The sequence below is a fragment of the Furipterus horrens genome, unplaced genomic scaffold, assembly GCF_987537825.1.
Source record: "Furipterus horrens unplaced genomic scaffold, mFurHor1.1.pri manual_scaffold_1, whole genome shotgun sequence".
NCBI classification, from domain to species: domain Eukaryota; kingdom Metazoa; phylum Chordata; class Mammalia; order Chiroptera; family Furipteridae; genus Furipterus; species Furipterus horrens.
Genome location: NW_028327171.1, coordinates 165,262,879 through 165,288,157, shown reverse-complemented (window position 1 = coordinate 165,288,157; position 25,279 = coordinate 165,262,879). Strand labels below are relative to the sequence as shown.

The 25,279-nt window shown below is 36.7% G+C and overlaps 1 protein-coding gene across 6 annotated transcripts in view; it reads right to left on the bottom strand.

Annotated features, from left to right (window-relative positions):
* UBR3 (ubiquitin protein ligase E3 component n-recognin 3) overlaps positions 1–25,279 on the bottom strand; it is a 210,608-nt gene that overhangs the window by 17,143 nt on the left and 168,186 nt on the right. For all 6 annotated transcript variants that reach the window (XM_090280628.1, XM_090280637.1, XM_090280645.1 and 3 more), the window contains 3 exons: positions 24,733–24,835; positions 13,422–13,525; positions 309–433 (listed from right to left, as the gene is read on the bottom strand). In XM_090280628.1, the coding sequence (XP_090136754.1) occupies positions 309–433; positions 13,422–13,525; positions 24,733–24,835 (332 nt within the window). The remainder of the gene's footprint in view (positions 1–308; positions 434–13,421; positions 13,526–24,732; positions 24,836–25,279) is intronic.

Genomic DNA, 25,279 nt, shown 5'->3' with positions numbered 1-25,279 from the left:
TATTACTTCCTCACTGTGCTAGCACAATATTTACAACTTCTCTAAGTTTAAGGCTTGTAGCAAAAACAAAACAAAACTGCCCAAATATAAAGGGATAAAGGCCAAGGTTCAGATATAGATGCAGAAGACCTCACTGTACAAGAGGAACATTTCTAACTTTTTTAACCTGAAGGTGTTCCATTTCCAATTAAAATGCTATTAATAACTCATTCTGTCTTTCAAACACCTAATGTCATTCATTCATTCATACATCCAACTTAAATGAGTTTACCTTAGTACCAAATGACAAATTCAGACAAGACACTAACCTTTCTGAGAGCTCCTGTGTGTTTCCAGGCTGACCTATCTTCCTCATTGCATTTAACTGAAAGTGCAGCAAGACCTTGTGTGTACAGTAGGGTAAAAAGCACCTTTACAATGCAGGTGAAGTGGTCTATAAGAAAAAAAGAAGAGCATTATTTCTTTGGAATCTAGGCATTTTATACTCAAGATAATTTCACAAATACATGCCACTCTTTGCATATGTAATTGATTTTTGTTCAGTTAATAAAATGAGATCATAACATGATGGTATATTTTCTACTCAACAGATCTGAAATTATGAAAGCAAAGTTCTTTTATGCATCCATCAACCATGTAAATGAGAGGCATTTAGCATAACAGAAGGTGTGCTGTGTTTTAGAAGACCAGAGTGCTAATGCCAATCAATCTTGGAATAGCTGTCTAACCTTGGCAAATCTCCTTACTGGACATCATGTGTTTAACATCTGGGAGTGCTTAAAACCAATACTTCATCTACTTTTAATATGATGTACATTTTATAAATAATATAATACAACATAATCACTACAATATAGAACTTCTAAAGAAAAAAATAAAGCCAATATTTTAGGTATTCTGAGATTTAAAACTCAAAGAAAACTGTATCAATGCAAAAACTGTAGTAACAATAATGTAAAATGCCTGGTACATATTAGGTACTTAATAAGTGGTAGCTTAATAATCATAATTGATATTTATAAATACCTAATAAAAGAAAATTTCCTCAAATGTCTCATTCAATCCTCGGAATAGTCTCAGTGGACAACTAAGCTTCAAAAGGATGTGCCAGTGGTAACAAAGCTACTAAGCACCCAGGTCTGAACTTGAGTCCATACACATCATTCAGATTCAGTACTCCTGCTATTATCTTATACTGTTCCCTTAGTATATGGGTATTACCATTTAATCAGAAACTGTTAAATTCAGAAACCTGTAGACATCTTTGATACTTTCCTGTTTCTTTCTCCCCACATTAAAACAATCTCTGAATTCTGTCAATTCTACTTTTAAAATAGCTCTCAAGTCGGTTCCAACACTCTAGAACAGGCTTCTTACCCTTTCTTGCCTGGACCTATGATCTTAGCCTAAGAAGTTGTCTTGGGTCCCCAAGACCACTTCTAGGTTTGATGATTAACTAGGACTCAAATGACGCAGTATATAGTCCTATGATTTATTACAGCAAAAGGATACAAAGTAACATCCGCTAAGGAAAAAGGCATATTGTGAAGTCCCGAAGAAACTTTCAGAGTCCTCCTCCAGTAGGTCACACAGGATATGCTCTATTCCCCTAGCAATGAGTTGTGACAGCGTGTGAAATATTTACCATGAAAGCTCATTAAGAGACTTAGTACCCAGCACTTCCACTGGGAGCAGGTCACTGAGGCACCCCCTGCCTAGTACATGCCAAAGTTCTAGACTCCCCAAAGGAAAGCAGGTATGTTCAGCACAAACCTCAATGTTTGTACAGTTTAGGCAAAGTGAGCCACTCTTTTTAGTTCTAAGGTTGGTGGAAATCCTCCCAAAATCAAAGTTCCCAGATGCCAGTCAAGCGTCAATCTTATAAGCAGGCCTTTTAAAGGACAGCAGTCAGGCCTGCTATGGTAATTCTTTTCTGCACAATGGTTTATCCTCATCATCTCCTAGATCCCTGCAATCTGTTTTTTAAATTAAACGGACAGATCTTTTTAAAAGAAATATTTGGCACCTTTCCACTGGATCGCAGTACACGCTGAAACTCTTTCCCTCCTCAAAGTCTGACTGACTCTTAAATAGTGAGGTGACACTTTAAAGTCACTACCTAAGGAAAATCTTCCCTGATTTTAAATTGTGTGTGTGTGTACACACTGTTTCTTACCCATCTTGATGTGCTGGGGTAAAAACTTGACATAAGATGAGCCAATCAGAGCACCTGAGATTTTTCTAACTGGAAGCAAAGGGAAGGTATACAAGTAGAGATGAGTCTGGAGGCACCAGAGGCCATGTTCCTGATCTATGGCAGACTGCCTAAAGCACGTCTGAATGAAGCAGATCCAAAAACTGAGACCCAAGACAGCAAGAACACTGCCAGCATCTAAAGCTCTAGTTCTGGTCATCCCTAAGACTACCCCCAATCCCTACAGTTTGGTTACATGAGCCTATCAGTGCTCTTCCTTTGTGCTTATAAGCTAGCTCTAAATGGATTCTAAATGGCCTAACACCTAGATGCTTAACACCAGGACACAGACAATAAGGACTTACAGTCTGGATAGAGAGGGACAGACAGATGGCTATGAGCATGTACATGGTGTAATGGGAGCACACGGGAGGAGGAACTAATACAGACTAGGGGCAGGGCATAGAAAAAAGATAAAAGCTCCTACCCCAATCAAGAGGGTTAGTCTTGAATAATGAAGAGAAGTAAGCCATAAGAAAGGTAGGGATGAGAGAAAGAGAAGGGGCAGAGGAAGCCACTCATGTAAGGATCACAAAAAAAAGCCTAAGACTTACAAGAACAGAAAATCATCCAGTGTAGCTAGACTACAAGCAGTTACTTGTGAGAGATTAAACTAGGAAAGCACTGTTTATACTGAAGACCAAAGGTTGGAAACTAGAGGCTACCTGTCTGAATACAGCATGCAGAGATATTTGGTTGGCCTTTACCCTGATTTGTTTTGCTATTTTTACCTGAACTATCCTATTTTGTTACTTTTACCTGGAAGAGGATATTTATCATTGAAGTCCAGAACCCCCCATACTCCTGAAAAACAGGAAGATCTGACACAGAGTAATAGATAGTAACAGGGTGACAGGTGGGGGGTGAGGCTGAGGGATTGAGCAAAAAAAAGAAACAACAGTGTGTGATAGCGAAGGGGGGAGGGTTTGAAGGCAGGTGGAGGAGGGTACAGGTGGGATAAATGGTGATGGATGGAGACTTGAGTTGGGGTGGTGAACACACAATACAGTGTACAGATGATGTGTTGTAAAAAAAGAAAAAAGAAAAAAAACGATCTGAAAATACTGCATGTCAGCAATCACCTGGAGCTGAGTAGTAACTGCCCTTTTGGGCCAAGCATACATTCTCTAGCTTGCACAGCGGCCCACTCCTGTTATATCAAATCAAAGACTATTTAACAAGGAGTCAGTATATAACATTATTGTTAAGAATGAATTTAGGCTATGAAGTCAAATTCTCTAGATTTAAATTCTGACTTTTCTGATCTGAGGCAAGTTACTTAAACACTCTGGTTTTATTTCTCATCTGGAAAATAGGGATCATATCACATACCTTAAAGGGATTAAGTAAAATAAGGTTTAAACACTTAAATGCTTAAAACATTATTGGCATGGGCAATCAGTAAATATCTGTTGTTATTACTACTACTATTTACATTACTTGTGTTATATTTATAGACATTTAATTTATAGCACCCAGACTATGCAATGAAAGCCACCAAAGCATTTTAAGCAGGATAGTGATAATATTAATTTGCAGTCTAAAATATTCACTGCTGCTTCTTATAAAAAAGGAACTGAAACAAAACTAGAGGAAAGAACACTATAAGCAGAGCACAAAATTACTATATATGAGAAATTAGACAGCCTGAACTAAAAAGAGTAATGGTGATGGAGAAAATGGGTCAAATTAGAAAAAATTTAGATGGTAGAAATTATAAGATCTGGTGGAGCTTTGGAAATAAGATGATGGTAGTCTCTCATTGTACAAAGAGTAAATAGTACTAGCATTAACTAAAATGGAAAAGAGGAAGAGAGCAAGTCTGGATGGAAAGAATTAATGTTATATATGTTGAGTCTGAAGCATGTGTAAGAATGTGGGTCTGGAGTGCCCCAGCAAGTTGTAGACTGGAGCTAGAGATTTGGGAATCATGAGTAATAGGTACAGTAGACGCTAAGGGGAAAAAAAACTGAGAAGAGGATAGCAACTATGAAACAACTCAAAGAGTGCTAAAAGGAAAAGATGAATGAAAAAGAGCCTTGAAAATGAGTAGAAAAAGAGAGAGGAGGAGAACAAGGAAAGGGGTAGTATCATCAAAGTCAAGAAAAGAGTATTTCATGACTTAAATGTTTTAGTAGAATGATGATAATTATAAAATTTGTCTACTAAGCAGGAACAAATGGTCTTAATCATGAAGTAGTCACTCATATTGTTTAGAAATACCAATAACATGGTAGCATCTTCTCAGTGTAAAATACATAAATTATTTTTAATTGTATTTTATTGTTTATGCTATTACAGCTGTCCCAGTTTTTCCCCCTTTGCCCCCTCCATCTAGCACCTGCTACCTCCTCAGGCAATCCCCATACCATTGTTCATGTCCATGGATTATGCATATAAATTCTTTGGCTACTCCATTTCCTATATTATAATTTACATCCCCGTGGCTACTCTGTGACTACCTATTTGTGCTTCTTAATCCCCTCACCTCTTCACCCATTTCCCCACACCCCCTCCCACTTCGTAACCACAAAAAGCTCTCTGTATCCATGATTCTGTCCTCTGTTCCTCTTGTTTGCTTAGTTTTTTAGATTCAATTGTTGATAGATACGTATTTATTGCCATTTTATTTCTCACAGTTTTGATCTTTTTCTTAAATATTTAAGTCCCTTTAACATTCCATAGAATAATGATTTGGTGATGATGAACTCCTTTAGTTTTTTCTTGTCTGGGAAGCTCTTTATCTGCTCTTCGATTCTAAATTATATATCTTTGTTGGGTAGAGCAATCTTGGCTGTAGGTCCCTGCTTTTCATGACTTCATATGTTTCTTGACAATCCCTTCTAGCCTGCAAAGTTACTTTTGAGAAATCAATTGAGAGTATTATGGGAACTCCCATGCAGGTAATTAACTGCTACTAGCTTGCTGCTTTTAAGATATTATCTTTATCTTTAACCTTTGGCATTTTAATTATGATGTGTCTGGGAGAAGGCCTCTTTGCATCCATCTTGTTTGGGACTCTGTGCTTCCTGGACTTGCATGTTTATTTCCTTCACCAAATTAGGGAAATTTTCTTTGTTTTTTCAAATAGATTTCGAATGTCTTGCTCTTTCTTTCTCTTCTGGCACTCCTATGATGTGAATTGTTGGAACGCTTGAATTTGTCCCAGAGGATGCTTATACTATCCTCATTTTTTGGATTATTTTTTCTTCTTGTTGTTCTGATTGCTTGCTTTTTGCTTCTTTATGTTTCAAATCATTGATTTGATTCTCGGCTTCATCCACTCTACTGTTGTTTTCCTGTAAATTGTTCTTTATTTCAATTAGTGTATCCCTTGTTTCTGACTGGGTCTTTTTTATGCTGTTGAGGTACTCACTAAGTTCCTTGAACCAGTGTTTTAAACTCTGCATCTGATAGACTGCTTATCTCCATTTCATTTAGCTTTCTCTGGAGCTTTGATCTTTTCTTTCATTTGGACCATGTGTCTTTGTCTCTTTGTTTTGACAGCCTCCCTGTGTTTGTTTCTGTGTACTGGGTGGAGCTACTTTGACTCTGTGTCTTGGTAGTGTGGCCTAATGTAGTAGGTGTCCTGCAGGATCCAGTGGCACAGCCTCCCTTATCACCCAAGCTGGGTACTTGAGGTGCGCCCCTCGTGTGGGCTGAGTATACCTTCCTCTTGTAGTTGAGCCTTGATTGTTGACAGCAGGTCAATGGGAGGAATTAACCTAGGCCAGTCAGCTGCAAGGACTGGTTGTGACCACTGACCACAACCTCTGCCCTCTGTGGATGATCAGTTGTGCAGGAGCAGGGTAGTGGTGCTCTGACATGGTCTGTATCTGTCCACAGACCATGGGTGTGCAGGCTCTGGGGTTTCCCGGGTGGAACAGGCCAAATCAGCCCCCACTTGTGTTCTGCCTGGGGCCACGCTGCATGAGCTATAAAGTGACCTGCAGATGGCTACTAGTTGTGCTAGGCTTGGAGATTCCCAGGCAAAGCCATGCTGTGATCCTAGGCTGCTGCTAGTGCAGGCCCTGGAGCCACTTAGCAAGAGGTACGAGGGCTGCCAAAGCTAAGCTGTGAACTGAGGCTGGCTTTTGCTTGTTTGAGAGTATTTCAGAAGTTGTGAAGTAGGAGCCTACAGCAGCCATTCATATGAAGAAGCCACTGCTAACAAATGGAGTGGGATGGAGCCACAGAGGATCTCCAGGGCAAGGTAAACAGTGTTAGCCAAGTTGATGGAGTCTCAGATATGGCACCTGCCTGCTTGCTCTGTGGCTCTGTGGGGGGAGGGTTCAGAAAGGGACAATGGCCCCTGTCCACCTTTCTGTCTGGGAGAATGCTGTCCCCCAGCTCTTCCTGTGATGCCACTGGTGCCTTTCAGTGTTACCCCAGTGCTGGAGTTCATAGGGAGTGAGTTTGTGTAAGTCCGTTTCTTAAGTGGAACTGCTTGAGACTCCAGCAGTTTATTCCACCGACTAAATCCCCACTGGTTTTTGCAGCCCAAAGTTATAGGGACTTATCTTCCTGGCACTGGAACCCAGGGCTGGGGAGCTTGGTATGGGACCAGAACTCCTTATTCCTGAGATATCCCTCCTGAATTTTTACCCAGCAGACAAGGATGTGGGACACCAGCCCATTCTGCATCCCCGCCCATCCTACCAGTCTGGATGGATGTGGCTTCTTTAATTTCATAGTTGTTGGACTTACAGTCAACTTGATTTTTGATGGTTCTAAGTGACGGTTGTTCTATAGTTTAGTTGTAATTTTGATGTGGTTGTGCAATGAGGCGAGCCATGTTTACCTACACCCCATCTTGACCGGACGTCTCTACAAATTATTTTTAATAAAAAAATAACTTAAAGAAATGAAAGTTACTATAAGCATAATTTTACTGTTTTTGTAGTAGCAAACTAATTTGTTTTTAATCACTTTTCCTGCCTTAATTATCATTTTTAAAATATATAAACTGGCAGTTTAAAGTCACAGCTTAAGCTTAAGTTCTCACTTTCAACTCACTCATTTAACAAATATTTATGTATTGAATGCTTACTATGTATAAAATCAATGTCTTCAAGGGACTTAGAAAAAAATAAGAAATCACTTAGATGAGATGTCAACAGGATGCTATTTTCCAAGGTTGCCACAGAGAGCAAAGCCCTTCAAATACAATTATCAAAATTTAAAAAGGAGAAAAATGATTGTATATCTATATATTTTAAATTTCACTATCAAAACACCTGATGGTGAACAAAGGAAGATCAATGCTTATTTAAAATGCCTTAGAAGCAAACACACTTCAAACAATGACACAGGTTTCATGTTTTATAGCACTACTGCGTGATAGGAAAAAGGAAGTGGGGGCAGGGAGACATGATATTTAAAATTTTTAATGGCTGTGAGACTTTATAGGCAAGTCCAGAAACAGAAAGTAGATTGGTGGTTGCCAGGGATTAGATGAAGAAGGATATGAGAGTGACTGTTTAATGGGTGTAAAATTTCCTTTTGGAGTAATTAAAATGTTCTGGAACTAGATAATGGTGATGGTTGTACAACATAGTATATGTACTGAATTGTACACTTTCAAATAGTTAAAATGGTAAATATTATGTTATGTAAATATTAAAATTAAAACATTAATCCAAAATGTATATTGCTTGTATAAATAAACTATCATGCTTGTTTATTGATACTATTTAAATCTTTAAAGAGTATCATAACTTGCATTAAATATGAATCAGCCCATATTTAAAATAAATAACCACTTCATTTACATAGGTAAAAAGTTTTATCAAAAGATCAAATAGAAGCCCTGGCTGGTGTGCTCAGTGGTTTGAGCCCTGACCTGTGAATTAAAACGTCACCGGTTGGATTCCCAGTCAGGGTACAGGCCTGGGTTGTGGGCCAGCTCCCTGGTTGGGGGCGTGAAAGAGGCAACCGATTGATGTTTCTCTCCCTCTCTTTCTCCCTCCCTTTCCACTCTCTGAAAATAAAAGATCAAATTGAAGACACACAAAGAATATCTTCTTCAGTAACAAGGCCTTTATATACCCACAGATGTTCTTTCCTTTTCTAAATAGAATCTATTGGGGTGACATTGGTTAATAAAACCATATAAGTTTCAAGTGTACAACACAATAAAACATCATCTGCATACTGCATTGTGCCCTCACCACCCAAAGTCAAGTCCCTTTCTGTCCCCATTTATTCTCCCTTTGCCCACTTCCAACTCCTCATACCTCCATTTCCCTCTGGCTGTCACCATACTGATGTAGTCCATGTCTATGTGTCATATATATATATATGCACATATGTATATACATGTATATATACATCTCTCTCTTTTTCTCTGCCAGGAAAAAGTCCAACCATTGTAAATATAACGAGAATGGTTTGCATGACATCGTTGTAACCGGGCAACCAAGGAGAGTAGACTGCAGTCCACATGCATGAACCATGACGACTACACTGTACTAGTCAGTGGAGGCAGTAGATGCTGTTGAGTGAGCACGTGTATCGTGTGGCCATCACATTCAAAATGACTGATTGAGTAGAGCAACAAATCTGCATCAAATTTTGTGTTAAGCTTGAACATTTCTCCACAGAAAGTATTTCAATGATCCAGAAGGCTGCAGCTATGGGCAACTGGTGATTGACAGCTTCATCACAACAACTCACCTGCTCATGCATCATGTCTAGTGAAGAGTTTTTTGGTGAAACATCAAATTACCCAGGTGACGCAGAACCCCTACAGCCAAGATTTGGCACCCTGAGACTTCTGGATTTTCCCAAAACTAAAATGACCTTGGAAAGGAAAGAGATTTCAGAACATCGATGAAATTCAGGAAAATACAACTGAGCAGCTGATGGCAATTAGGAGAACTGTGTGAGGTCCCAAGGTGCCTACTTTGGTGGGTACTGAGGCGTCATTGCCCTATTTACAATGTTTCTTGTATTTTCTTCAATAAATGTCTCTTTTTCACAGCACACGGCCAGATACTTCCTGGACAGACCTTGATATGTGTATGTGTATTTTATTTTTGCTTAATCCCTTCACCTTTTTTCACCCAGTCCCCAACCTAGCTTTCTCCCCTCTGATAGCTGTCAGTCTGTTCTATGTATCTATGCTTCTGTGTCTATTTTGTTTGTTAAATTACTTCGTTGATTAGATTCCACATATACATGAGATCATATTAGCATTATAATTTCCAGGTCTATCCATGCTGTCACAGAAGTTAAAATTTTCTTCCTTTTTACAGCTGAGTATGTAGTACTCCATTCTGTAAATGTACCACTGCTTTATCCAATCCACTCATCTACTGATGGGTACTTGAGCTGTTTCCAGATTTTGGCTATGGTAAATAATGCTGCATGTCACCTATTACAGGAAACTAATGAACAACACAAACAAATGAGCAAAGTTGAACCAGAGCTATGTAAACAAGAAGTAGACTAACAGTAACAGGGGGGGAGGTGGGAGGGGGAGAAGGGGGTAAGAAGGAGAAGGGTCAAGTCAAAAAACATGTATAAATGACCCACGGACATGGGCAACTGAGTAGGGACTGAATGTGGGGGAAGGGAGGGACAGGGTGCAGGGAAGCAAGAGGGGGAAAAAAGTAAGACAACTGTAATGGAAAAACAAAAAATTTTTTTTTTAGTGGGGGAAAAATGAAAATATGAAGAATGGAAATGCCAGTTCAGTGAATATTAGGACAAAGATTTTCCTTCACGTTGTATATTTTTCTCCCTATTTGATCTCTCCAGAGTTTGGCATTCTAAACAAGTAATGACGTAAGTTTCTTTGCATAGAACTAATAAGGCCAGCTGTCAATAGAGGTTCCTTTTTTATCCTTTTTTTTTTACCAAGTCTTTGACTGGAATGTCAAGCCTAAAGGAGACATACTTGGGCTCAGGTTGTTACCAAAAAGCCCTGAGGAACTGGGAATGACTTTCAAAGGTAATAAAAGCCCGTGAGATAAAAGGCCTGCTACCATGGTTGGTTGTGCAGTTCACAGCAATCTTTCCAGGGAAGGAACGAAGGTTGTTTTCCTGAAAGATGGACAGAAGGGACCTTAAGGCACAATGAAAAACCAGAAAGACTTGGAAAGGACAGGTGTGTACAGGCAAGGATGAATGCCAGGTATGTGGCCCAGCTTCTGAGCCCTGAAGAGCAGACTGAAGGTCACCCTAAATGTTCCTTGGGTAAGTTCCAGCAAAGCAGAACTAAAGATCATAAGTGATCATTTGCTGCTCTTGCTATGTTTATGCAAATGAACAGGATAAATTAAAAATGGACTTAATGTAGTCCCTTTAAAGACAAGGAGGGTAATCTTAGGGAGAAAAATCATTATTCAAGGAAAATCACAATGATCAGTAGTAGACTATAAAGTAGGGCAACTAACAGTCTTAAAAGTTTCTTCTCATTTAAAAAATGGTTTCACTTGAAAATTAAACCATGTCTGTGATATCATCAAAGATATTCAAGTTGCAGGCAAGTAGAATGTCAAGTGCCTTGCAACTGGATGTCTTCCCAATAAGACAGTCTTACAGATTTAGAGACTTGTTTGTGGGTTATGTTACATAAATTAACATGTGTTTTCTGTTTTCAAAGGGCATAAGCCTATGACTGCATTACCTGAGTGATTGTATGTACACATAAGCCTCACTTAATCCTCTCTGCAGCGCTGCCTCCTGAGACTCAACGGTTTGGCTGAACTAAATGGCTGGGTTGGTGAAGAATGGGGTGGTCTGTGGGCTTCACTTTAAAACTGGTTTCTCTTTTCTATCCTAATGGCTTGGACAGAAAGGGCCCAGAGGTTTGAGAGGGGGGAAACATAAACTATTTCCCTCAGCCCAAACTAAGTATGGTGGGCAAAAGGGTTTTGGACAGGTGAGAGGTGCCTAGCACACCTTCCTCCAAAGAAGCCCTTTTTTTCTTTTTTTCTTTCTCCTAATGTGGGACATTGAAAAATTAATCCCTGCCTTTTGTCATCTAGTGGTTATGGATTGAATGATGTCTTTTAACCCTTTTCACCAAATCTGTTGCCCCAGAATACAACAAGGACGCCAGCCTGTTAAACCAAGCACGCCGTTGTCCGGGGACAGCCAACTGACCTGGAGTCTGCACGATCCTTCCCCATGTGGGAAGGCCACCCTCCCCTCCACACCCCCACTCTTATTAGGGTTTTCTGGACCCAAGGGTAGGTAGGACGACGACCATGTCCAGCTTGAAGCAGCTAGAGGAGCTTGAGACCTTCGCCCATTGTCCTTTACAAGATTACAAAGGGTCTTAATATCTGAGAGGGAGGGATAGTTATTTTACACGAACCATGGGTATGGACTTGGGGGGGGGATTGCTGGGGGAGGGAGATGCTGGGTGGAGGGGAGTAAAGGGGAGAAAATTGGAACTATTGTAACAATATAATCAATAAAAACATTTTTAAAAAAATAATGCTGCAATGAACACAGGGATGCATATATCCTTTCAAATTATTATTTTGGGTTTTTTCGGATATATTCCCGGAAGTGGGATCACTGGGTCTAAAGGTAATTCCATTTTTAGTTTTTTGAGGAAATTCCATACTGTTTTCCACAGTGGCTGCACCAGTCTGCATTCCCACCAACAGTGCACGAGGGTTCCCTTTTCTCCACATCCTTGCCAGTACTTGATTTTGGATTTGATGATAGCCATTCTAACAAGTGTGAGGTGATACCTCATTGTGGTTTTAATTTGCATTTCTGTGATGATTAGTGATGTGGGGCATTTTTTTCATGTTTATTAGCCACCTGTATGCCCTTTTTGAAGAAATGTCTATTCAGATCCTTCGCTCATTTTTAAATGGGGTTGTCTGTCTTCTTGGTATTGATTTATGTAAGTACTTTATATATTTTGGAAATTAATCCCTTACCAAATGTGTTATTGGCAAATATGTTCACCCATGCAGTGGGTTGCCTTTTCATTTTGTTGATGGTTTCTTTTGCTGTGCAAAAGCATTTTAGTTTGAAGTAGTCCCATTTGTTTATTTTTTCCTTTGTTTCCCTTGCCAAAGAAGATATGTTGGCAAAAATATTACTAAGAGAAATGTCTGGGGTTTTACTGACTATGCTTTCTTTGAGAATTTTTATGGTTTTGTGACTTATATTTAAGTCTTTTATCTATTTTGAGTTTATTCTTGTGTATTGTGTAAGTTTGGGTGATCTAATTTCTTTTCTTTTTTTTTTTGCACATACCTGTCCATTGTTCCCAACACTATTCATTAAAGAGATTTTCTTTCCTCCATTGTATGTTCTTGCCTCCTTTTTCAAATATTAATTGATCATAAAGGTGTGGGTTTATTTCTGGGCTCTCTGTTCTTTTCCACTGATCTATATGCCTGCTCCTAAGCCAGTACCAGGCTGTTTTGATTACAATGGTCTCGTTGTATAGTTTGATATCAGTTTGTATGATACCTGCAACCTTGTTCTTCTTTCTCAAGCTTGCTGAGGCTTTTCAGGGTCTTTTGTGGTTCTGTATAAATTTTTGGAATAGTTGTTCTAGATTCCACAGATGTTCTTTTCAGTGCAACTTATAATAGCACAAAAACAAAACAAAAGCAAAAACCTTGTTTCCCAGCAAAGGAGAACAGCTAATTATCTGATAGAATATTTTAAATATCTTCAAATGAAAACTGTAGACTATGGAGTAATAATCAAAATGTTGCAAGTATAATATTAATGCTCTTAATATCATAATATTATGACATTAACACTAACTACAAATGATGAAACATCACATTTGAATAACATCATACTACTAAATCAAAATATATATGCATGTAAATAGGGTGAAGACATTAAGGCTGACAGCTTGCTCTATTTTTCACATTTTTGTACTATCACTTTAATTTTTTTAAACAGGTTTCCAGAGTGGTTTCACATGTCTTTACCTCATAATCAACTAAAAAGCTAAAAGGAATCGACCCATAAAAGAAAAAACTATTTTATTTCATTGTCATCTTCTTTATATATATATATATATATATATGATTACTACTTAACTAAAAATAGATAAAACAGTGTTATTTACCGCTATACAACTCCATCGGATTATATGCTATATTTGTCTCCACAATTTTTAGAACATTCATTATATATACTACATAATCTAAAAATCTGAATTATAAAGACATACCTTTGCTTAAGGGTTGTGGCATCATTAAAATCTGAATGAGCAAAAGGGATGTAACATCATGATAAAGAATTGGAACCTCAGGTTGTTGTTCTTCATTTCCCAGCCTAAAAGAAAATGCATAATCACTTCAGACAGTATCGTATATAGTTTCTAATTCATTTTATATTTCACGTATATGCCTATGGAACAGAAATTAAACTTTCTTAAGCAACTGAGAAATCTCAAAAGAAAAAGGTAGGGCCATATTTCTTGCCTAAAATATAATCTTATAGACTCATATTATTTCCTTGACTTTGCCTTATAGAAAAAAAAAATTACATAGAAATTACATCTGTTCTTACTAAAGTAAACAATTGGCATACATTAACTTAATTATGAATTTTTCTGACCTCTTACAGTACAGAAATCAAATGAAGCACTAAATGGAACTTAAGGGAATTAGTTTTGCTACAAATGGGGTGGCACTTAGGACATTTGCTACACAAATATCACTAGAGAGTAAATGTTCACATTATTAAAAAAGATCAGATACAATGCACAAACAAACTACACTTAAAAGGCATGGTTAAAAAAAAGCATGGTTAATAGCACTTGTTAAAAAGTTGCTTGAACTTTATGACTAACATAAAATTCAAATAAAATCTTTAACATTTTCCAAGTTTCAAAAAAAGATAAACTGCTAGGTGGAGAGGAGAAATAAATGGAAACTAATATAACCAGATATGTAAAATATATTTCTTCAATAAGTAAACCAGGATGCTATTGTCACAAAAATAGGTTTGTAGGTTAATAGAACAAAAGACAAAGTCTCTAATCAGGATCATAATAAACACTTAGTATATAATAAATGGGATATAAAATTGACAGAAAATAGTTATTTGAAAATAAATTATAAATCTTCTAATACTATTAATAAAAATATTTCCAAGTAGATTGATTACAAATATATTTTAAGAGCATTCCATCATCAAACTCTACAAAGAATATATAGGTAGGCATTGCAAATCTTAAGACAGGAAACACACTGTAATACCAATTATAAAGGTAAACATCAGCTCTTGGGTGAAATACACAGGTAAGTCTAAATATGAAAGTCATCAGAAGATATAAGAAATATAAGGTCTCATTGGTTTAGCTACTTGAAAATTTAAAACTTTAACATATCAAGAAAAGTAATTACAAAACTAAAAGGCAAACATATTAACCGTAAAGAATCATTCAGATATTTTCTTAATCCTCACCCACGGATGTTTATTAACTTTTTTTGAGAGGAAGACAGAGAGAGAGAGACAGAGAGACAGAGAAAGAGAAACATCAGGGGGAAAGAGAAACATCAATCGGCTGCCTTCTGTATGAGTCCCGATGTTGGGGATTAAACCCACAACCTAGGCATATGGCCTGACTGGAAATCAAACCCACAACTACTTTTAAGTACATGAGATGATGCTCCAATCAACTAAGTGACTCGTACAGGGCTCATTCAGAAACTTTTTAAAGATAGGAAGGCAACAGAAAAATGTACAGATGTCTTGAATATATATTGCACAGACTGCACACAAATGGATAATAAACATAAAATATTTACATGAAGTTAACCACCAAAAATTAAACAAATTTCTATTACTTTGGGAATCCAAATATTTATCTATCAAACTGTCCCCAACAATATTTTTTAAGCACTAATATTCAAGATTGACAGAAATGAGAACATTCGTAGATTGGCAGTGAAACTTTATATAGATACAATGTTTCTGAAAAGCAATGTTGCACTCTGTAACACAGCAACTAACACTCAGTGTATATTTATCATATAAATGACTGAAATAATCTAAAATATTATCTTATTCTATAGTTTCATGTTATTCTATAGTTCTTAGGTTATATCTAACATGTCAAGAACTGCTTAACACATCATCTGATATTACAGTAAAAAAGGAGAAAATTTAAATGTTAATAAAAACGATTAAGTTAAGTACATCATTTAAAGAATTTTTAATAATGTGGGAATTGAGTTATGTATTAATATTAAATTCTAAAACTGATACAGTATAAATCAAATAGTATTTAAAAATTTATAATATATATCCAGAAAAAAAGAGACTAAAAAAAAATCTCAAAATGTAATAGTATTAAAGAATTTCCCAGAAAATATAATCGATTTTTCCCCTATATTTGCTCTCCCTTTTATGGTTGATGAGTTCATTAAACTGTAATAAACTATATATAACACATAGGTTATAAGGTTCCAGATTATTTCATTTTCTTCAACATTTTTGTAGTTCTAAACCTTGAACAATAAATATAATTTTTATAATCAGAAAAAAAATTGTAAAAACAGTAGTCTGGAGCTTGTGGCAATGAAGATAAAAATGATTAATTTTGAGGACATAGAAATGGATCTTTCCTGGCACACAGTGGGCACATAATCAAAATGAATGGATAAAAGAATGCATGAATAAACTCCAATGTTGGGAGAGAGAAAAAATTGACGAGGGGGTTTAATAACATCATTGTGAAAACTATCCTTTTAAATGCCTAATATTTTAAAATACATAATTGTTTCTAACTCAAAAAGTTTGTAGATAATCTTTAAAATCCAGATTATAAAAACTGAATACTGTTAGCTCTATGGATGATATGAGAAAATGGGTGAGTTAGAGTTAATAAGCCTAATTTTCCTTAAAAAAAATTATTTTAAACCAAGTGATTATCAATACAATGAAATTAAAATAAAATAATTTTCATGAGGATCAAACAACAGAAAAAAGTATATATGAGAAATCTATAACAGGAGAGACCCAAGATGGCAGCGGAATAGGTAGAAGCTACACTAACCTCCTCCCAGGACCAAACTGTAATTACAACGAGCTTAAAGAAAAACCATCCTGAATAACCAACTGAACACTAGCTGGAGAGAAGAAGCCTTGTAACCATGGACAAAGAGAAGAAACCACTTCACCACAGTGTTACTGTTAGGGAGTGTGGAGAAGATGTGAGAGGGCTGGCTTGGCTCCCACAGGTGGCAGCTAGAATTCCAGAGGGATATTTCAGTGGATGGGGGGGTTCCCCTTGAGAAGTGAGGGTCTAAATGCCAAGCTGGGCTCCCCAGGCTAGAGCACCAGAACCATTAAAAAAAAAAAAGCAGCCCAAGTAATATCCGATTGTGAAAGGCAGCAGGGTTTTTGTTCACCAGGGAGAGATGGCTGGAGACTCAGAGAACCTCTTAAAGGGCCAATGCACAAAATTTCATTTGCAGCCACTTACCAAGTGCTCCAGCACAGGGAGGGTAGAGTGGACTAGAGACGCATGAGGAGAATCTGGGGTTGGTGGCTCTGGGGAAAGAATTGAAGGATCAGCAGCTAGGATCCCTGTGCTGAGTCTTCCCCCATACTATAGGGGTCATCTTGCTCGGGCAGAGCATTCCTCTCCAAGTGGCATTAGCCTGAGGGGAACCAAGAGCTTTGCCCACAGCAACCACTCTTGCCCTACTCTGTGGTAGTTAAGGCTGGCTGTTGAAGAGTACAGCTGGAGGCCAGTTCAGAGACAAACCCTAACAAGAAGCCTTCAGGCAAAGGCAGATCGCTAGTAATTCTGAGACTTTGTTGACCCTCACTGGGGTCCAGCGCTAGTAAAAGCCAGCCTTGGTGCACAACCTGTTTTTTCCTGCACATAAACAGGCCCAGCAAAGGGAGCTACATGCTGTGGATCACTGATAGCTCCAAACAGGTTGCCCAAGGTCAGTTACAAGCATGTCTGACATAGGCTTGCACCAGAGTCTGTGCAGATCTACCTAATACATAGAAACAAATACAAAGAAGTAGCCAAAGTAGGAAGAAGAAAAAAAATCAGGCTCAAATGAAAGAACAGGAGAATTCTCCAGAAGAACTAAATGAAATGAAGACAAGCAATTTATCAAAAACAGAGTTTAGAATAATGATGCTCAACAGCAAGAAAAAAGACATAGTAGCCATAAAAAGGACTAGTCAGGAACAAAGAATGCAATATCTGAAATAAATAATACACTGGAAAAAATAAACAGCAGGTTAGAAAAAGCAGAGGATCAAACCAGTGACTTTGAAGACAAGGTAGAAGAGAACACCCAAGCAAAGCAGCAAGAAGAAAAAGGAATTTTAAAAAATGAGGAAAGCTTAAGAAACCTTTGGGACATGAAACCCAATGACATCCACATCATGGAAACAACAGAAGGAGAACAGAGTGAGCAAGGGCTCAGGAACCTATTTGCAGAAATAATGACCAAAAACTTCCCTAATCTGGTGAAGGGAAAAGATACACAAGTCTAGAAGTGCAGAGTCCCAAACAAGTTGGACACAAAGAGACCTACACCAAGACATATCGTAATTAAAATGGCAAAGCTTAAAGAAAAGGAGAGAATCCTAAAAGCTGCAAGAGAAAAGCAGGTAGTTACCCACTAAGGAGCTCAATAAACTGTCATCTGATTTCTCAACAGAAACAGTTCAGGCCAGAAGGGAGTGGCATGAAATATTCAAAGTGATGAAAAGCAAAGACCTACAAACAAGGCTACTTTACACAGTAAGACTATCATTTAAAACTGAAGGAGAAATAAAGAGCTTCCCAGAAAAGAAAAAGCTAAAGGAGTAGTGTTAACATCAAAACAGTACCGCAACAAATGTTAAAAAGAGGAGGGAGGGGAGGGGGAGGAGGAAAAGGGGCAGGGGGAGGGGAAAGAGGGGGAGGAGGAGAAGAAGAAGAAAGCAAAGGAAAATAGTTAAAAAATAAAGTGCTAATAAATACATATCTATCAAATAATCACCTTAAATGTAAATGGCTTAAATGCTCTACCAAAAGATATAGGGTACCTGAATGGAGAAGAAAACAAGACCTATAAATATACTGTCTCCAAGAGACCCACCTCATTGAAAGATGCATACAGGACTAAAAGTAAAGGAATAGAAAAAGATATTTCATGCAAATGGAAAAGAAAAAAAATCTGGGATAGCAATACTTATATACAACAAAATAGACTTTAAAATCAACGCTATAGTAAGGAATAAACAAACAAACAAACAAAAACCACTACATAATGGCAAGGGAACAATCCAGCAAGAGGATATAACCCTAGTAAACATGAATGCAACCAACATATGAGCACCTAAATATATATAGCAAATCTTGATGGACATAAAGGGAGAAATCAACAGAAATACAGTCACAGTACAGGATTTTAACACCCCACTGACTTTAACAGATAGATCTTCCAAACAGAAAATCAACAAGATGACAGTGGCATTAAACAACACACTAGAATGGATATCTTCATTTCACCCCACAGAAGCAGAATATACATACTTTTCAAGTGCACATGGAATGTTTTCTAGGATAGACCACACATTAGGACACAAAACAACTCTCAGTAAATTTTAAAAGATTAAATTCATATCAAGCACGTTCTCCGACCACAATGCTATGGATCTAGAAATCAATCTCTAGAAGAAAACTATGAAATACATGAAGACACGGATACTCAATAACAAGTTATTAAACAATGAATGGGTCAACAACAAGATCAAGGAAGAAATCAAAAGACACCTTGAAACAAGTGAAAATTAGAACACAACAATTCAAAATCTGCAGGACACTGGGAAAGCAATCCTAAAGGGGAAATTCATAGCATTACAGGCATATCTCAAAAAACAAAAGAAAGCTCAAATATACAATGACTTCACACTTAAAGGAACTTGAAAAAGAACAACCAACAAAGCCAAAAAAGTGAATAGATGGAAGGAAATAATAAAGATCAGAGAAGAAATAAATAAAATAAGAGTCTAAAAAAACAAAACAAAAGACCAATGAATCCAAGAGCAGGTTTTTTGGGAAGATAAACAAGACTGACAAATCTTTCATTGGACTCATCAAAAAAAATGTTTTAAAAGAGAGAGGGCGCAAGGACCCAAATAAATAAAATTCAGAAATGAAAGAGGAGAAATAACAACTGACACCATAGAAATACAAAGAAAATACTATGAACAGCTATATGTCAACAAATTGGACAACCTGGACAAATCAATATATTCCTAGAAACATACAATCTTTCAAAACTAAATCAGGAAGAATCAGAGAATCTGAATAGACAAATTACACCTAGTGAAATTGAAGCAGTAATCAAAAAACTCTCAACAAACAAAAACCCTGGATTGGATGGCTTCACAGGTGAATTTTACCACACACTGTGAGAACTATCACCTCTCCTTCTCAAACTATTTCAAAAAATTCAAGAGTAGGGAAGACTCCCAAGCTCATTTTACAAGGCCAGCATTATCTTAATTCCAAAACCAGATAAAGACTACAAAGAAAAAAAATTGTAAGCCAATAACCTTGATGAACATAGAAGCTAAAATCCTTAACAAATATTAGCAAACCAAACACAGCAATGCATCAAAAAGATCACACAGTAGTCCCTCTCTATATCGCAGATCACTTATTGCAGCCTCACTGTATCGCGGGATTTTAAAAAATATTACTTATCGCTGATTTTTTGCTGTATCGCGGGATTCTGCAGTACTGTATAAGTATGTTGTTAAAGTTACGTAGGTTTAAGAGTGTAGAATATGTTTAAGAACATAAGTAGTGTTTATAAAAGTGTGGATAAGGTTAATAAGGGAGTAGGAAAGGTTAACAAGGGACTGGGGATGGTTTATAAGAGAGTGGGAAGGGTTTATAAAGCCTTAAAATATATATAAATACTAAAATAAATGTAAGGTTCCTACTTCGCGGATTTTCACCTATTGCAAGGGTGGGGGGTGGAGTCTAGAACATAATACTCGCCATAAGTGTGGGAATACTGTACACCATGATCAAGTGGGATTTATTCTGGGACTGCAAGTTTGGTACATTTGCAAATCAATAAATGTGATTCACCACATAAACAAAATGAAGGATAAAAACCACATGATCATATCAAGCATTTGATAAAATCTAGCCCCCATTTATGATAAAAACTGTCAGCAAAGTGGGAATAAAGGAAACATACCTAAACATAATATAAGCCATATAGGACAAACCCACTGCCAGCATCATACTCAATGGGCAAAAACTACGAGCATTCCCCTTAAGACCAGGAACAAGACAGGGATGTCCGCTCTCACCTCTCTTAATAAACACAGTACTGGAAATCCTAGACATAGCAATCAGACAAGAAGAAGAAATAAAAGGCATCTAAATTGGAAAGGAAGGAGTAAAACTGTCTTTTTTGCAGATGACATGATACTGTACATAGAGAACCCCCAAAGATTCTACCAAGAAACTACTAAATCTAATAAGTCAATTCAGAAAAGTAGCAGGGTACGAAATTAGTATCCAGAAATCAGTTGCAATCTTATATGCCAATAATGAACTACCAGAAAGGGAAATTTAAAAATAATCCCATTCATGATAGCTTCAAAAAGCATAAAATACCTAGGAATAAATCTAACCAAGGATATAAAAGGCCTGTCCTTGGAAAATAGTAAGATACCGAGGAAATAAATGGAAGAAGATACAAGTAAGTGGAAGCACATATCATGTTCATGGATAGGAAAAATTAATATCATTAAAATGTCAATGCTACCCAAAGCAATCTATAAATTCAATGCAATTTCTATCAAGATTCCAATGTGGTATTTCACAGAACTAGAGCAAATATTTCAAAAATTTATATGGAACCACAAAAGGCTCTGCACAGCAACAGCTATCCTGAGAAAGAAGAATAAAGTTGGAAGAATCACACTACCTAATATCAAACTATACTGTAAGGCTACAGTAATCAAAATAGCATAGCAATGGCATAAAAACAAACACATATATCAATGGAACAGAATAGAGAACCCCAAAACAAACCCACACCTTTGCAGCCAATTAATATTCAGCAGAGGAATATTATGGGCTCAATTGGCTCAAGATAGTTTGTCCAATAAATGATACTGGGAAAATTGGACAGATACGAGCAGAAAAATGAAACTAGACTACCTTCTTACACCACACACAAGAATAAATTCAAAATGAATTAGAGACTTAAATTTTAGACCTGAAAACCATAAAAATCCTGGAAGAAAATATAGGCAGTAAAATCTCAGACACTGCTCATAACAATATTTTATCTGACATTTCTCCTGAGGGAAACAAAGGAAAAAATAAACAAAATGGGACTACATCAAACTAAGTTTTTGCACAGCAAATGAAACCATCAACAAAATAAAAAGATAATCCATAGAATGGGAGAACACACTTGCTGATACATGTGATAAGAGGTTAACATCCAAAATTTATAAATAACTCACAAAACTCAAATGAGGTATCACAAATGAGGTATCACAAATGAGGTATCACCTCGCACCAGTCAGAATGTCTATCATCAATAAATCAACAAACAAGTGCTGGTGAGGATGTGGAGAAAGGGGAACCTTAGTGCACTGTTGGTGGGAATGTAGATTGGTGTAGCCACTGTGGAAAACAGTATGGAGATACCTAAAAAAATTAAAAATGGATCTGCCTTTAATCCAGCAATCCCACTTCCAGAAATATACCCAAAGAAACCCAAAAGACTTATTCGAAAGAACATAAGCATCCCTATGTTCACTGAAGCATTATTTACAATGGCCAAGATATGGAAGCAGCCCAAGCGTCCATCAGTAGACGAGTGGATAAAACAACCATGGGACATTTACACAATGGAATACTATTAGGCCATAAAGAAAAAGAAAATTTTACCCTTTGCACCAGTATGAATGAACCTAGAGAACATTATGCTAACTGAAATAAGCCAGTCAGAGACAGACAAATACCGTATGGTTTCACTCATATGTGGAATCTAATGAACAAACAGAACTAATAAGCAAAATAGAGACACACTCATAGTGAGCAAAATGATAGCTATAAAGGTGTTGGGGGAGGAATGGAGCAAATAAAAAGGACTCATGGACATGGACAACAGTGTAGTTGGTGTGGTAATTGCAGGGGCAGGGGGCGTAAGGGGGAGAAATGATAATAGAAAAAATACAATAAAAATAAATTAAAAACAAAGAAATCTATGTCATTAGTAATAGAATTTTATGCTGAAAAAATATTGAGAGAAAACAAGATACTTCAATTTTTAAAAGTCTAATATTTAGATATGAAATACAGATGACATTATAATCAACTGCAGAATTACAAGTTAGTGAACCAATGAAGCATAAAAAAAAAAAGAGTAAGTAAATACAGAGAGGAAAATCAACCTGATTTTTCTGGAAATTCCCTAGTTCTCTTAGTGCTAGGAAAGAAAGCATAGAGTAATAGTTAGGAACTTGATCTTTGAAATCAGAAAGATTGGAAATCAAATGCCAGCCATATTCCTTAACATCTGTGTATCCCCAAAGAATATTTTAATTAACTTTTCTAAGCCTTAAGGTCCTGATATGCATTCAATAAAAACTGGGATAATAATGGTACCTACTGTATAGACAGACTTACAGTGATGATTAAATGAGATTATATACACAAAGCACAAAAATGCCTAGCATAAAGTAAGCAATAGAGAAATGTTCACAGCATTTACTACTATCCTAATGGGTACTAAATCTTAGGGCTTAAAAAGAACACAACCCAGCAATGAGTATTATGGAAAGCATGGTACCTATGTCTCTTCTTTAAATTCTTACTTAATTCAATAATTCTACACTTAAAAAAATCTTTTGTTTACTGAACATCCTTAGGCTCAGAGTCAGGCATTCTAATACTTGATTTGTATGCTGTCCTGTCCTTGAGTACGTAAATCTAGCAAGGAAAAAAATTACTAGCTCATACAAACGAAAGTGATTTTCCCCAGCCACAACATGCAAAAACACTTATGGTTTGCTCATTTTGTCTATAAACACATACACACAAAAAAATTTATTTTGCTTTTGTTTTTGAGAAGTAGCAGGATATATTCATAACCTCAAAGTATCTCCCACAAGACACTAACTACAAGAAATAAAATAACTTTACAGTGAAAAAGCCTGGCAGATACCACATTAGTCAAATGATGAGAGTTGTTACCATCAATAACAAGACAGATCAATAGTATGTGTCTCCTGATACAACACATTACTTCCATTGTATTTATGCCAAAGTTTATAGCCTGAATCTAACCACAAGAAATACTAGACAAAAATAAATTGGGGAATTCTATAAAATAATTGGCTTGGGCTCTTCAAAAAAAAAAAAAAAGTTAATATCATAAAATACAAAGAAAAAGTGAAGAACAGTTTCAGATTAAAGGAAATTAAAGAGACATGACAACTAAACACAAGCATGATCTTGAATTTTCTTTGCAATGCATTTGCATTTCCCAGGGTATTACTGAAACAACTGGCAAACTCTATGAGGTAGGGGTCAATATTAATTGTTTCTCATATGAATAGACAATCAACCAACACCATTCACTATAAAGACTATGCGCCCCTCACTGCTCCTTAATGCCACCTATACTATAAATCAAGTATCTAGTAGGTCAGATGGAGTCAATACAGCTTGGCTTCAAGCTGTATTGACTCCGTCTTTCCCTTGGATCCCTCAGCTGCAAAGAGAGGGGGGGTCTGCTGCATGGGCAACAGCAGACCCTCCATATCACCCTGCCCAGGCTCTGTAGCTTCAGCTTCACTGGAGAGGACACTCCAGCGTCATCGCAAGATGTTGATTCAACACGGGAGGAGACAGATACCGTGTCACTCCCGAGTCGGACTGCACAACCATTCTCGGCGGTGCAGACAGACTCTTAAGAAGCTACACCATCGTCTCTCGAGACGGACGGCTGCCGACGACGAGTAGGTCAGAACAGTTTTTTGTGTGTGTGTAAGAAAAGTGTTGTTTTTTAATCACTATTGTGCGACACCTAATGAAATATTGGATTTAGGAAAGAATCATCAAGGATTCAAACATCATTAGATGAAGGGCTGCTAGGGAACTTTACAATGGAGGGATCAGACTTAAGACTACCTGAACCCACTGATCAATTCTGCGATTAAAAGAGGAACAACCAGCCATTATGTGCTTTCATTTGAATGTTTCATCTGCATAAAAACCAATGGGATTCTTTAAAATTTTTTATCAGTGGGTATAAATTTTTATGCAATTTTTTCAGAAAATATAATTGTAAAATGTTTTCAATTTTTATTATATGTTTATATTATATATATAATGCAGAAATATATAATATATATTTCCTTATTTCATAAGGAAAAAATTCACATATTCATAAGAATTTCAATCCTATTTTTATACTTAACCATTTTTCAAGAACAGTTTTAATTGACTTTACTCTTTCAATAATACTTACTGTGAATTCATCTCGTCTAACTGTGTAAGCTTTCTCCAAGGATTATACTCAGAATCAATGCTATAAAGCCGCATGTGCAAGGCTAACACATGGAATAGTTGATCTAAATAAATTGAAGAAAAGGTAATTAGAAAGTTTAAAAAATTCTTCCAGAACAAAATTCAGACAAAATTTCTAACTCATAAATGTTTCCTATCCTTATAATTGTAAATCACCAAGTTTAAGTACCAACTACTTCAGGCTTTCTTTTAAGCTAAACTCTGAAATGTTTCTAAATTTCAGCGCAAATGTGAACTGTCCTTATAGTCAACCTTAACAGAAATGGTTTTGTTTTTTTCCTTATCTGTCACAGACCTACTTTTCTTTGGCTTTATCCTACAGCCTTACAACATGTATTTCTCACTATTGTGATCTCCTCCTAACCAAAATGTACTATTATCTTCAATACCCTACCCTGAGTAATATGGGCAATAACAACTACATATATCAATTAGATGAAGTTTTTTTCTTTACCTAATATTTTTTCTTTACCTAATATTTCTTTACC